Raw genomic sequence first — 13,200 nt, 5'->3', positions numbered from 1 at the left:
GTGCCATCTGGGCACCTTGGCAATGCCAGGGTGGCAGCTGGACATCTGAGTGTAAAGTGATGGGACTATTAATATAAAATCATAAGGTATGGGACCAGAAGGAAGCCATTCAGCCCAGTGAGCCTCCTATCCCCTATCAATAAGAACATGGCTGATCTGATTGCTGTTTAACTCCACTTACCTGCCTGTCTCCATAACCCTCATATCCTTTCAGATTAAAGCACAAGAGGGAGACCATTCAGTCCATTTTATCTCTGCTGGTTCGTTACAAGAGTAGTTGACCCATGTACTACTCGCCCATCTTTCCTCCATAGCCTTTCAAATGTTTGGGCTATGAATATATTCAATGGCACGAGCTGGGGTCGTCATTCCCCCTCTCCACCACAGTTAATGTTGAAGGTGGTGGATGTCATTCAAGTGGGCTGCTTTGTCCTGGATGGTGTCGAGCTTCTTGAGTGTTGTTGGAGCTGCACTCATCCAGGCAAGTGGAAAGTATCTCACTCCTGACTTGTGCCTTGGAGATGGTGGACAGGCTTTGGGGGGTCAGGAGGTGAGTTATTCACCGTAGGATTCCTAGCCTTTGACCTTCTCTGGTAGCCACAGTATTAACATGGCTAGTCCAGTTCAGTTTCTGATCAATGGTAAGCCCCAGGATGTTGATTTGGGGGATTCAGTGATGGTGATGCCATTGAATGTCAAGGGGCGATGGTTTGATTATCCCTCGTTGGTGATGGTCTCTCCTGGCACTTATGTGGCGGGATTATTATTGGCCATTTATCAAGCTCGAATGTTTCCCTGTCTTTGCTGCATATGGACGTCTAATGCTTCAGTATCAGCTACAACACACCCCTACATGCAAGCCAAACAGCTATAGACAGAGCTGAACGATTCACATGGGGACTTGGGAGAGGTGGGCTGCAGTCACAGATCTGGGAATTGACAAAAAATATAAAGACCTGTCTTAACGAGCTCAGAAATTCCCAAAAGCATCTTGCTGCCAATCAAATCCAGTTTCGAAGGGTAATTACTGCTGTGGAAAATGTTGCGTTGCAGGAAACATTTGTACGCAGTAATGTCCCACAGACAACAATGTGACAATGATGAGTTGATCTGGTCTTTGATTAAATTAGAAATACCGACCATCTCACTGGGGACAGCTGCTATGCTTTCAGGAAGGTAGAAATAATGTGAGATCACTCAGCCTCTTGCCGTTCACCCATAGCCAACAATATTGGCTGACCAAAAGCCAGCAGTTAAAATTGATCGAGCATTAACTTCCAAACAGTACATCCCTCTGAATGAAGATATTTCTTCAAATAGTCCCATGGGATGTTTTACATCCACATGAGAGGTTAAACTGGGCCTGGATTTACTCTCTCCCAGCATCTCGTACGTTCAATTTCCCATTCATTTCCACAGAGATGTTCGCCCTGAATCCACAGTACTGCGTGACTCTGACCGAGAGTGATATGGACAAAGAGACAAACAGCTGCTCCTTCGTCGTGTGCCTCCTGCAGAAACCCAGCGCTCGCTGGCGACACGAAAATCGTAATTCTGGCATCGCCTGTTTCCTTTTCAAAGTAAGAACTCTCTTCAAAAGGCAGTGGGAACAGAGGGCGCGATCTTCCCAAAAGGGAATAAAGTCCCTGAGCGAGCGGGTTTTTCCGTGTGTTTCCCAGCACTGGCCGAGAAACACAGGCTATTCAACGTGACTGGCTTTGAATCAGGGGCCTCGATAAGGAACACGCAGCCGAGGCCGTACACAGCAACGTTTTTTACAATGGGGAGCGACGCTCACCAGAACTGCCCATTGTAGCGAGAGATCCCCAAGGCCCCGAAAAGAATCCCAACCTCCTACCCCCAACCCGAACACAGCATGGGAGGGTCCCCCCCATGCAACCCCCCCAACACCCACAATGGGCAACGCTGACCCCTTCGCACGCGTGAGCAAATATTTCCAGCCTGGCACCCTGGCAGTGCCCCTGCCAGCTGGAAGTGCCGGCATGGCACCCAGGTGGCACTGTCTGGGTGCCAGGCTGGCACTGCCAGGGTACCCAGGTGGCACTGTCAGGGTGCCAGGCTGGCATTGCCAGGGTACCCAGATGGCACTGCCAGGGTACCAGGCTGGCACTGCCAGGGTACCCAGGTGGCACTGTAAGGGTACAAGGCTGGCACTGCCAGGGTACCCAGGTGGCACTGTCAGGGTACCCAGGCTGGCACTGCCAGGGTACCCAGGTGGCACTGTCAGGGTACCAGGCTGGCACTGCCAGGGTACCCAGGCTGGCACTGCCAGGGTACCCAGGTGGTACTGTCAGGGTGCCAGGCTGGCACTGTCAGGGTACCAGGCTGGCATTGTCAGGGTACCAGGCTGGCACTGCCAGGGTGCCAGGCTGGCACTGTCAGGGTACCAGGCTGGCACTGTCAGGGTGCCAGGCTGGCACTGCCAGGGTACCCAGGTGGCACTGTCAGGGTGCCAGGCTGGAATTGCCAGGGTACCCAGATGGCACTGTCAGGGTACCAGGCTGGCACTGCCAGGGTACCCAGGTGGCACCAGCAGTGCCAGGGACACCACCCTTCCCAAAGGGCACTGCCAAGGTGCCCAGGTGGCACTGTAGCAGGAAGGGGCACGGCCAGGGTGCCAGGCTGGAATTTTTCTGCATGGGTGCGATTGGGCTGGGCTGCCCGGCGTTAGGGGGCGGTGGGGAAGGGGAAGGGGGGCTGGGGTCTTCCCAAAAGGAAGAAAGTCCCCGAGCGAGCTCGTTTAGCCACGTGTTTCCCGAAACATGGCTATTCAACACAACTCGTTTTAAATAAGGGGCCTGATTGGGGAACGCGCAGCCGAGGCCGTACGTAGCCCCGTTTTTTACAATGGGGAGCTCTGCTCGCCCAAACTCCCTGTTGTAGCCAGAGAGCGGGCGCCATTTTTAAATGGTTTCCTGAACTCCGAGGACCCCCAAAAAATCCCCGCTCTCCCCCACCAGCCCGAACACAATATGGGAGGATGATACTGCCAAGCCACTCTTGATGAAGTTCCCCACCCAGAGCATATTCTGTGCCCTTGCCACCCTCAGTGCTTCCTCCAAGTGGTGTTCAATATGGAGGAGGCACTGATTCATTAGCTGATGGTGGCCGGTACGTCTTAATCAGCAGGAGGTTTCCTGGCCCATGTTTAACCTGGGGCCAGGAGGCTTCATGGGGTCCAGAGTCGATGTTGAGGATTCCGAGGGCAACTCCCTCCTGACTGTATACCACTGTGCCACCCGCCACCTCTGCTGGGTCTGTCCTGCTGGTGAGACAGGACCTACCCAGGAATGGTGATAGTGCTGTCTGGGACATTGTCTGTAAGGTATGATTCTGTGAGTATGACTATGTCAGGCTGTTGCTTAACTAGTCTGTGAGACAGCTCTCCCAACTTTGGCACAAGCCCCCAGATGTAAGGAGGACTTTGCAGGGTCGGCAGGGCTGGATTTGCCGTTGCCATTTCCGGTGCCTGGTTCGATGCTGGGTGGTCCGTTCAGTTTCATTCCTTTTTTGTGCCTTTGTAGCTGGTTGAATACAACTGAGAGGCTTGCTCGGCCATTTCAGAGGGCAATTCTGGGGAATGAAGCTGGACAGCTGGTTGAGGTGGTGGTGGGGAGTATCTTGGTGATAGTGAGCACAACACGGTACAATTGGAACTTGTTATGGACAAAGAAATAGACAAGTTGCAAAAAAAAAAAAAGTTTGGGATTGGAGGAGAGCGGATTTTAGTAAAATAAGGTAGGATCTGGCCGGGGAACAGCTACTTGTGGGGAAATCTACAGAACAGCAGTGGGGGTGGGGGCATTCAAAAAAGAAATGGGGAGGGTGCAGGCCCAACATGTTCCCTCCAGTGTGATAGGAACGTATAACAAACCCAGAGAACCACGGATGACCAGAGATATTCAGGATGCAATGAGAAGGAAGAGAGAGGCTTTTAGCAAGTTTGAAGGGAGCAAATCTACGGAGGCATTTGTGGAGTAAAACAAATGCAGGATGGAGATTAAGAAAGCATTTGTAGGGCAAAGAGGGGATACAAGAAAGCTCTGACTAGTAAAAGTCAGAAAAATCCCAATATATTCTATAAGTATATCAGTAGGAAGAGGATAATGAGGGAAAGTAGGGCCCATTAGAGACCAAGGGGGGTATCTATGGGTGGAGCTAGAGGACATTCGCAGGGTGTTGAACGAATACTTCACATCTGTCTTCACCCAAGAGAATGAGGTAGGTGGGTATGGAATTCAGGGAGAGAGACTGTGAGGTTCCTGAGCAAATTGGCATTGGGAGGGACAAGGTATTGGAGGTTTTGGCAGGTTTAAAAGTGGATAAACCCACAGGTCCGGATGAATTGTGACCCAGGTTGCTGTGGGAGGCTAGGGAGGAGATTGCAGGGGTCCTGATTCAAATTTGTAATTCCTGTCTGGCCATGGGGGAGGTGCCAGAGGGCTGGAGAACAGCTAATGTGGTCCCACCATTTAAGAAGGGTTATAGCGATAAGCCAGGGAACTACAGACTAGTGAGTCTCACATCAATGGCAGGGAAACTATTGGAGAAAATTGTGAAGGAGAGAATCTATCTCCACTAGGAGAGGCAAAGTTTGATCAGAGATAGCTAGCTTGGCTTTGTCAGAGGGACGTCATGCTTCACAAATTTAATTGAGATTTTTTGAGGAGGTGACCAGGTGTGTAGGTGAGGGTAATGCAGTTGATATAGTTGATATGGATTTCAGCAAAGCCTTTGACAAGGTCCCAGATGGGAGAAGCCAAATGCGCATGGGATACAGGGGAACTTGACAAGGTGGATTCATAATTGGTTTTGCTGTAGGAGACAAGGTGATGATAGATGGCTGCTTTAGTGACTAGAAGTCAGTGTTCAGTGGCGTACCACAGGGATCTGTGCTGGATGTCCTATTGTTTGTCATTTATATAAACTAAACAGAAGACTATTTGAGGGTAGGATCAGTAAGTTTGTAGATGGCACAAAGATTGGCCAGGTGGTTAACAATAAGCTTGAGCATCTAGCGTTGCAAGAAGATATAGGATAGGAAAGGTTTAGAGGGATACAGGCCAAATACAGGCAAATGGGGTTAGCTTAGATGGGCCTTTTGGTTGGCATGGACCAGTATGGGACGAAGGGCCTATCTCTGTGCCATAGATTGTATGATTCTATGATTACATGATATAGCCGGGATGGTCAAATGGGCAGATAAGTGGTAGATGGAATCTACCTGAAAAGTGTGAGGTGACCCTTTGGAATGAGTATTGTGACAAGGAAGTATTCAATGACTCTCGGAAGCTCTGAGGAACAAAGAGACCATGGGCGTGTTTGTCTCCGAAGGCAGAGGGCAGGTTAATAGGGTGATGAAAAAGGCATATGGTGCACTCGCTCTTATCAATCAGGGCATAGATTACAAAAGCAGGGAGGTCATGTTGGAGTTGGATAGAACTTTGGTGAGGCTACAGCTGGAGTACTGTGTGCAATTATGGTCACCACATTAAAGGAAGGATGTGATTGTACTGGAGGGGGTACAGAGATGATTCACCAGGATGTCGCCTGGGATGAAACATTAAAGTTATGAAGAGAGATTGGATAGGCTTGGGTTGTTTTCGCTGGGGCAGGGAAGACTGAGGGGCGACCTGATCGAGGTGTACATGATTGTGAGGGACATGGACAGGGTGGACAGGGAACAGCTATTCCCCTTAGTTGAAGGGTCAGTTACGAGGAGACACAAGTTCACAGTGAGGGGCAGAAGGTTTGGGAGGGATGTTAGGAAAGACTAGATAAAAGCAAAATTACTGCGGATGCTGGAATCTGAAACGAAAGAGAAAATGCTGGGAAATCTCAGCAGGTCTGGCAGCATCTGTAGGGAGAGAAAAGAGCGAACGTTTCCAGTCCAGATGACTCTTTGTCAAAGGGTCCCTATGTCAATGCTAGGAAAGACCTTTTTACTCAAAGGGTGGTGACAGTATGGAACTCATTGCCTGGGAAGGTGGTAGAGGCGGGTTGCCTCACATCCGTAGCACAGTGGTTAGCACTGTTACTTCACAGCTCCAGGGTCCCAGGTTTGATTCCCAGCTTGGGCCACAGTCTGTGTGGAGTCTGCACATTCTCCCCGTGTCTGTGTGGGTTTCCTCCGGATGCTCCGGTTTCCTCCCACAAGTCCCGAAAGATGTGCTGTTAGGTGAATTGGACATTCTGAATTCTCCCTCAGTGACCCGAACAGGCGCCGGAATGTGGCGACTAGGGGATTTTCACAGGAACTTCATTGCAGTGTTAATGTAAGCCTACTTGTGACACTAATAAAGATTATTATGACATTTAAGGGGCGGGATTCTCCGACCCCCCCCCCCCCCCCCCCCCCGGCCAGGTCAGAGAATCCCCGGGGGTCAGTGTGAATGCAACCCCGACGCCGGCTGCCGTATTCTCCCTGCTGTTTTTTGGGTGGGGGCAGGGATCACGCCGCACCGGTCGGGGGGTTGTTAGCAGTGCCCCCCCCCCTCGGGCCCCGATGGGCCGAGTGGCCGCCCGTTTCTGGCCAGTCCCACCAGCATGGATTGGACATGGTCCCACACAGCGGGAGCTGGCAGGTAAATCGGCTGGGGCAGTCCTTGGGTGGGTGTGAGGGGGTCCGACCCCTGGGAGGGCCCCCACGGTGGCCTGGCCCGCGATCGGGGCCCACCGATCTGCGGGCGGGCCTGTGCTGTGGGGGCACTTCTTCCTTCCACGTGGGCCCCTGTTGGGGTCCACCATGGCTGCACGGAGAAGACATCCCCATGCGCATGCGCCAGAATACACCGGCCGGTCTGCGCATGCACCAGAATACGCCAGCCGGTCTGTGCATGCGCCAGAATACACCGGCCGGTCTGCGCATGCGCTAACTCCCGCAGTCCCTTCGGCACCGGCTGGCGCGGTGCCAACCCTTCCGCCGCCGGCCTAGCCACCGGAAGTGCGGAGAATTCTGCTACTTCCAGTCGGCCCAATGCCGGAGTGGTTCGCGCCGTTTTTGACGCCGGAGTCAGGCCATCGCTCCGATTCAGGAGAATCCCGACTATTGTGTGAGAAATAAACAGCTAATGGACTGAGAAGGAGTGTGAATTAAAAGGAATGAATTCAACACTGAAGAGAAATAGAGAGGGGGGGGGGGGGGGGAGGGGGAGGATTGGATTAAGAGACCATTTTGAAAACCTTCCTGACAGACTCATTCTGAAACAAGAAGACGCCACGTCTGTGGTAATTAATTAATGTGCACGTCAGATCCAACTTCTCCCAGGCTTTGAGGGTCGAAATATTTCCTAATCTCATTGGCTCAAATTGTTCGACTGAGTTCCAAATTCCTTGACCAGAGGAAACCATTTTGCTCAATCTGCTGGACGCGTTCCCCTTTATATTCTGATTTAATGTTCTGATAAGCTGCTGTAAGCAGGTGCAATAAGCTGTGAACAGTACTGGGAGGTGAAGGGTAAAGTTAATGGTGGACTGCGGAACTCAGACATGACTGGCAGATATTTGTATTTTACTACACAATAGCCCTCGGCTGAAGTTTCTGTACTAATTATTCTTAAATAAGAGAAAGCATCATTAATTTAACCGTGGTCTTGACAGCAAAATCTGGCTCAATAAATAGCTTCACATCTCCGCACGATGGAGGGTGGTAATGGATAACGTGTAACTACAAAGGGGTAAATATGGAATCGACCATTCACTGAACATGCAAATTAGCTGACCACCTCTTATCTCTTTTTCCCTCAGGTCCCTCCCACAGTAAGTATTTATTTTTTACATTTTTATTTCATGCTTTGTTTCGGATGATTCTCAATGCATAGGAGCTTTAATTGATCAATAATGTTGATTGACGTGACGACAGGAGGAATTTACTGGTCTCAGTGAGAGCACAACCCCCTCAACATGACCTTTATTGGAAGGCCCAATGGGATTCAGGCCCAGTTGTGCACTATCAGACTTCTCACCTTCGACCCCCCAGGAATCCTAGTGTGTGGCGGATATCCTGCCCCTGGCAACTGCTGTCCAATCAGAGCAGGCAGCTCTCCAGTACTGGCAGTGCCACCAGCTGTAGTGGTCGCTGTTGGTACTGCAGTCCTGCTTAGGCCCGAGGATCATGTACATCATAGACATCATAGAACATACAGTGCAAAAGGAGGACATTCGGCCCATTGAGTCTGCACCGAGCCACTTAAGCCCTCACTACCACCCTATCCCCGTAACCCAATAAACCCTCCTAACCTTTTTGGTCACTAAGTGCAAATTATCATGGCCAATCCACTTAACCGGCACGTCTTTGGACTGTGGGAGGAAACCGGAACACCCGGAGGAAACCCACGCAGACACGGGGAGAACATGCAGACTCCGCACAGACAGTGACCCAGTGGGGAAGCGAACCTGGGACCCTGGTGATGTGAAGCCACTGGTGCTACCGTGCTGCCCAGAATCTCAGTGAGCCTCAGTGATGGATCCTGAGGAATAAGGTGAGTGGGCGGGTTTACCAGGGGAATCTCCAGTCCAGGGAGAGGGGGGTGGGTCCACTCGATGGTTATGAATTGTGTGCAGAGTGGGTTGATCACACTCAGGAACCCTCCATTCCCCCTGGCAGGCACCTCCATTGGGCACCAAGTGTTTGGCAAGGAGGGACACCTCACTCCTCACTGGGCCCCAGGCCTACCTCTGAGAATATTCCTGCTGATAGTCCTGCACGGCATGACCCCCACCAGTTGCTGGTTAAATGAAGTACCTCCCCGCCTGAGTGATACCTCCTGACCTGGGGAAGAGGGGTGGGAGGGATATTAAACAGCCCATTGATACAATGTGCAGAGCTATGGGGAAATGGCTGGGTGATTGGTTTGCTCGTCCAAAGTCTTGGCACAGGCAAGATGGACTGAATGGCCTCCTCTGTGCTATGATATGATTGCACTAATACCTTTTACTTTCCACGTAAGTTCCAGGTAGAGAATGGGAAGTTGCCAACGACACTGCTGGATGAACGTTACCTGGTAAAACGATTACGGTTCAAGACTATTAGGGAGGTCAGCGAAACGTACGAGCTGCGTCCGGGCACTTACGTCCTGGTGCCATGTACCTACACACCGAATGAAGAGAAGGAGTTCCTCCTCCGTGCCTACTATCAGAGGGGGAGTCATCAAAAGTAATTTATTGTTCCATCCTTATCAGACATTTCCAGTTTCCTCCTTTGCACGACTTCCCATTCTCGCTGTCCCTTTTACTCTGTCTTTCCCCAGACTGTGAGGAATTAGACACTGGATGCAGTCCCCTCCCAGGATTAGAGATATAGGGAAGGAAGGATGCGCAAGTGAGAGCTTCCTGACTCTGCACACGCAGTCCCGAGTGCGGGAGTTCATATCCCAGCATTCCAAACTGGAAAATCAAACAAATCTGACCATTTAGAGTCAGAGTCGTACGGCACAGAAACAGGCCCTTCGGCCCACTATGTCTATGCCGACCATCAAATACCGATCTATACTAATCCCATTTACCAGCACTTTGTCCATAGCCGACTATGCCTTGGTGATTTAAGTGCTGGTCCAGATGCTTCCTGAGTGTTGTGAGAGTATCTGCCCCCACCACCCTCTCAGGCAGCACATTCCATATTTCCATCACCCTCTGGGTGAAAACATGTTTCCTCACATCCCCCCTAAACACTAACCCCTCACCTTAAACCTCAGGTCTAAACACCTGTCGTGGGCAAAATATTCTTACAATCTACCCTATCTATACCTTTATAATCATCTTTATTGTCACAAATAGGTTTACATTAACACTGCAATGAAGTTACTGTGAAAAGCCCCTAGTCGCCACATTCCGGCACCTGTTCGGGCCACAGAGGGAGAATTCAGAATGTCCAATTCACCTAACAGCACGTCTTTCAGGACTTGTGGGAGGAAACCGGAGCAGCCGGAGGAAACCCACGCAGACACAGGGAGAAGATGCAGACTCCGCACAGACAGTGACCCAAGCCGGAAATCGAACCTGGGACCCTGGAGCTGTGAAGATTCCCCCTCAGTCTCCTCTGCTCCAGGGAGCTAGCACCAGATTAGTTCTAAAACCCTCCTGGTTCATGAATGCTAACCAGGGGAGGAAAACCGCTCCCCTTACCCAGCCGGGACTACATGGGTGGGATTCTCTGACCCCCCCGCCGGGTCGGAGAATCACCGGGGACGGCGTGAATCCTGCCTTGCCGCTCCGGCGCCGGTTTTTGGGCGGGGGTGGGGATCGCGCCGCACCGGTCGGGGGCCGTTGGCAGCGGGCCCCCCGGCGATTCTCCAGGCCCCGATGGGCCGAGCGGCAGCCCGTTTTCGGCCAATCCTGCCGCCGTGGATTAGACATGGTCCATCCCGGCGGGACCTGGCTTGGAGGGCGGTTAGCGGGGTCCTCGGGGGGGGGGGGGGGGGGGGGGGGGGGGGCACGGGAGGATTTGGGCCGGGGGGGGGGAGGGGGGGGGGTGGCACGGTGGCCTGGCCAGTGATCGGGGCCCAGCGATCTGCGGGCGGGCCTGTGCCGTGGGGGCACTCTTTCCCTCCGCGCCGGCCTCTGTAAGGCTCCGAATGGCCGGTGCGGAGAATAAACCCCGTGCGCATGCGCAGGAAACATGGCAGCGGTTCTGTGCATGCGCCAACTCACGCCGGCCGGCAGAAGCCCTTCAGTGCCAACCCCTCCAGTGCCAGCCTGCTCCCCGGAAGTGCGGAGGATTCTGCAACTTCTGGGCGGCCCGAGGCCGGAGTGGTTCACGCCGCTCTTTGGCACCGGTATGGACCGCCCCGTCGGTTCCGGGAGAATCCGGGCCCATGTGTCTCCAGTCCCACCCCAACATTAGTCTCCACTGCCCCCTGGTGTGGTCCAGCAGGTCAGTCAAACTGGGACAAACACGGATGAGAGCTATTCACAAAGAGGGCCGTCTACTGTCGTCTCAGGGCAAGTGCAGCATGGGTAATAACTGCAGCCTGGCCAATAACATCCACGTCCTGTCAATGAATGAGATCCAACACCTCAGGTGGGCTGGAGACCAAACAATATCGCGTCACAAGTGGTCTTAAGCTTTCTCCCTCTCTGTTTTAAGCAGTTTGTTTTCATTTGTATTAAAAGTTGGATGTGTAACATGTTTTTTTGTCTCTTTTCTTGCAGCCATCCAAATTTCAACTTTAACCTTCACCACCCTACGGTACCCATCACGTTTCTTACTGAGACATGTTAAGAATTAATAACATTTATTTCATGTTTTTTTGCTAATCAGAGTTATATTCACAAGCAGTCAGCTAGAGTTACAGTCAGCACATTTGTTTAGTGTAAGTAAATGAGCAGGTACAGCAGGCAGTAAAGGAGGCAAATAGCATGTTGGCCGTCACAGTGAGAGGATTTGAGTAGAGGAATAGGGATGTTTTACTGCAATTGTATAGGGCATTGGTGAGGCCACACCTGGAGTATTGTGTGCAGTTTTGGTGTCCTTACCTGAGGATGGATGTTCTTGCTATGGAGGGAGTTCAGCGAAGGTTTACCAGGCTGATTCCTGGGATGGCGGGACTGTCGTAGGAGGAGAGACTGAGTCGGTTTGGATTATATGCATTGGAATTTAGAAGTGTGAGAGGGGATCTTGTATAAAATTCTACCAGGATTAGACAGGGTAGATTCAGAAAGAATGTTGCCGATGGTGGGGGAGCCCAGAACTAGGGGTCATAGTTTGAGGGTAAGGAGTAAACCTTTTAAGACTGAGGTGAGGAGAAATTTCTGCACCCAGAGAGAGGTGAATCTGTGGAATTGACTACCACAGAAAGTAGTTGAGACCAAAACGTTGTGTAATTTCAAGAAGAAATTAGATATAGCACTAGGGGGTAAAGGGATCAAGGGATATGGGGGGGAGTTGGGATCAGGGTATTGAACATGATTATCAGCCATGATCAGAATAAATGGTGGAGCAGGCTCGAAGGGCCGAATGGCCTCCTCTTGCTTCTATTTTCTGTTTCTGTTTCTACGTTACAATGTGATAACATGTCCAAAGATGCTGTTTCAGCCATGTTAGGTGAGGGATAATTATTGGCCAGCACACCAGGGAGGACTCCACCCCCCACCCCCATTCTCCAATTAGGATTTTCTATATCCATGCGAGTGCCAAGGCTCAACATCCCATCGGAAGGGCGGCACTGCTGACAGCGCAGCACAGCCTCAGTACGGCACTGGAGTGTCGGCCTAGATTTTAGGCTCAGGTGGGCGTTAACCGATCTGACTCCGAGGTGGGAGTGCTGTTGACTGAGCTAAAACTGACAAGCCAAGGAAGTGTCGATAGTCTTTAATAGTCGTCTCAATAAAAATATTTTCATATTAGTGACATTTAATCCTTTGGTTCCCACATAAGCCTCGGGGAGGAGATGGGAGTTGTAAAAAATGGAAGCCGCCAAATGCCTGGGTGTTAATGCAAAGACATTGTCAGACAAGGGAATGTATTAGACACTGAAGGAAACACCCTCTCCACCCAAGGTGGAGTGAGTGTGATGCCAGGGTATGTGCGAGCAATGGCTGGGCAGAATGGTGGCAAGGCACATACTCCAGGGTGGGGCAGGGCTAAAGGACAACTGGCCAGAAGATTTGTAGCTCTCTGCCCCTCGCATTCCCACTCCACAGATACTTGTAACTTCCCTAGTCTTCAGATTTTGTATTTGGCAAAAGGCAGCAACCCCTCTCGCCCCCTGAGGTCTCTGGGTGAATGTGGGACCTCTACTTTGTAACTCCCAGCAGCATCGGATGGAGCGGGATGGCCTCATTATTGATCATTCCCTTCATTTGGGATGGAGCGGGATGGCCTTATTATTGATCACTCCCTTCATTTGGGATGGAGCGGGATGGCCTTATTATTGATCATTCCCTTCCTCTGGGATGGAGCGGGATGGCCTTATTATTGATCATTCCCTTCCTCTGGGATGGAGCGGGATGGCCTTATTATTGATCAGCCCTTCCTCTGGGATGGAGTGGGATGGCCTTATTATTGATCATTCCCTTCCTCTGGGATGGAGCGGGATGGCCTTATTATTGATCTGCCCCTTCCTCTGGGATGGAGCGGGATGGCGTTATTATTGATCATTCCCTTCCACTGGGATGGAGCGGGATGGCCTTATTATTGATCACTCCCTTCCTCTGGGATGGAGCGGGATGGCCTTATTATTG

At 51.5% G+C, this 13,200-nt stretch overlaps 1 protein-coding gene across 1 annotated transcript in view; it reads left to right on the top strand.

Annotated features, from left to right (window-relative positions):
* Nucleotides 1-13,200, top strand: part of LOC119966932 (calpain-11-like) — a 134,757-nt gene that overhangs the window by 82,772 nt on the left and 38,785 nt on the right. The window contains exons 10-13 of the mRNA XM_038798890.1: nt 1,420-1,580; nt 7,768-7,779; nt 8,970-9,175; nt 11,170-11,206. Coding sequence (XP_038654818.1) covers nt 1,420-1,580; nt 7,768-7,779; nt 8,970-9,175; nt 11,170-11,206 — 416 coding nt within the window. The remainder of the gene's footprint in view (nt 1-1,419; nt 1,581-7,767; nt 7,780-8,969; nt 9,176-11,169; nt 11,207-13,200) is intronic.

The sequence above is a fragment of the Scyliorhinus canicula genome, chromosome 6 (genome assembly GCF_902713615.1).
Source record: "Scyliorhinus canicula chromosome 6, sScyCan1.1, whole genome shotgun sequence".
In the NCBI taxonomy this organism is placed as follows: Eukaryota; Metazoa; Chordata; class Chondrichthyes; order Carcharhiniformes; family Scyliorhinidae; genus Scyliorhinus; species Scyliorhinus canicula.
The sequence above is the reverse complement of the archived record's forward strand: the minus strand, read 5'-3'. Positions and strand labels throughout refer to the sequence as shown.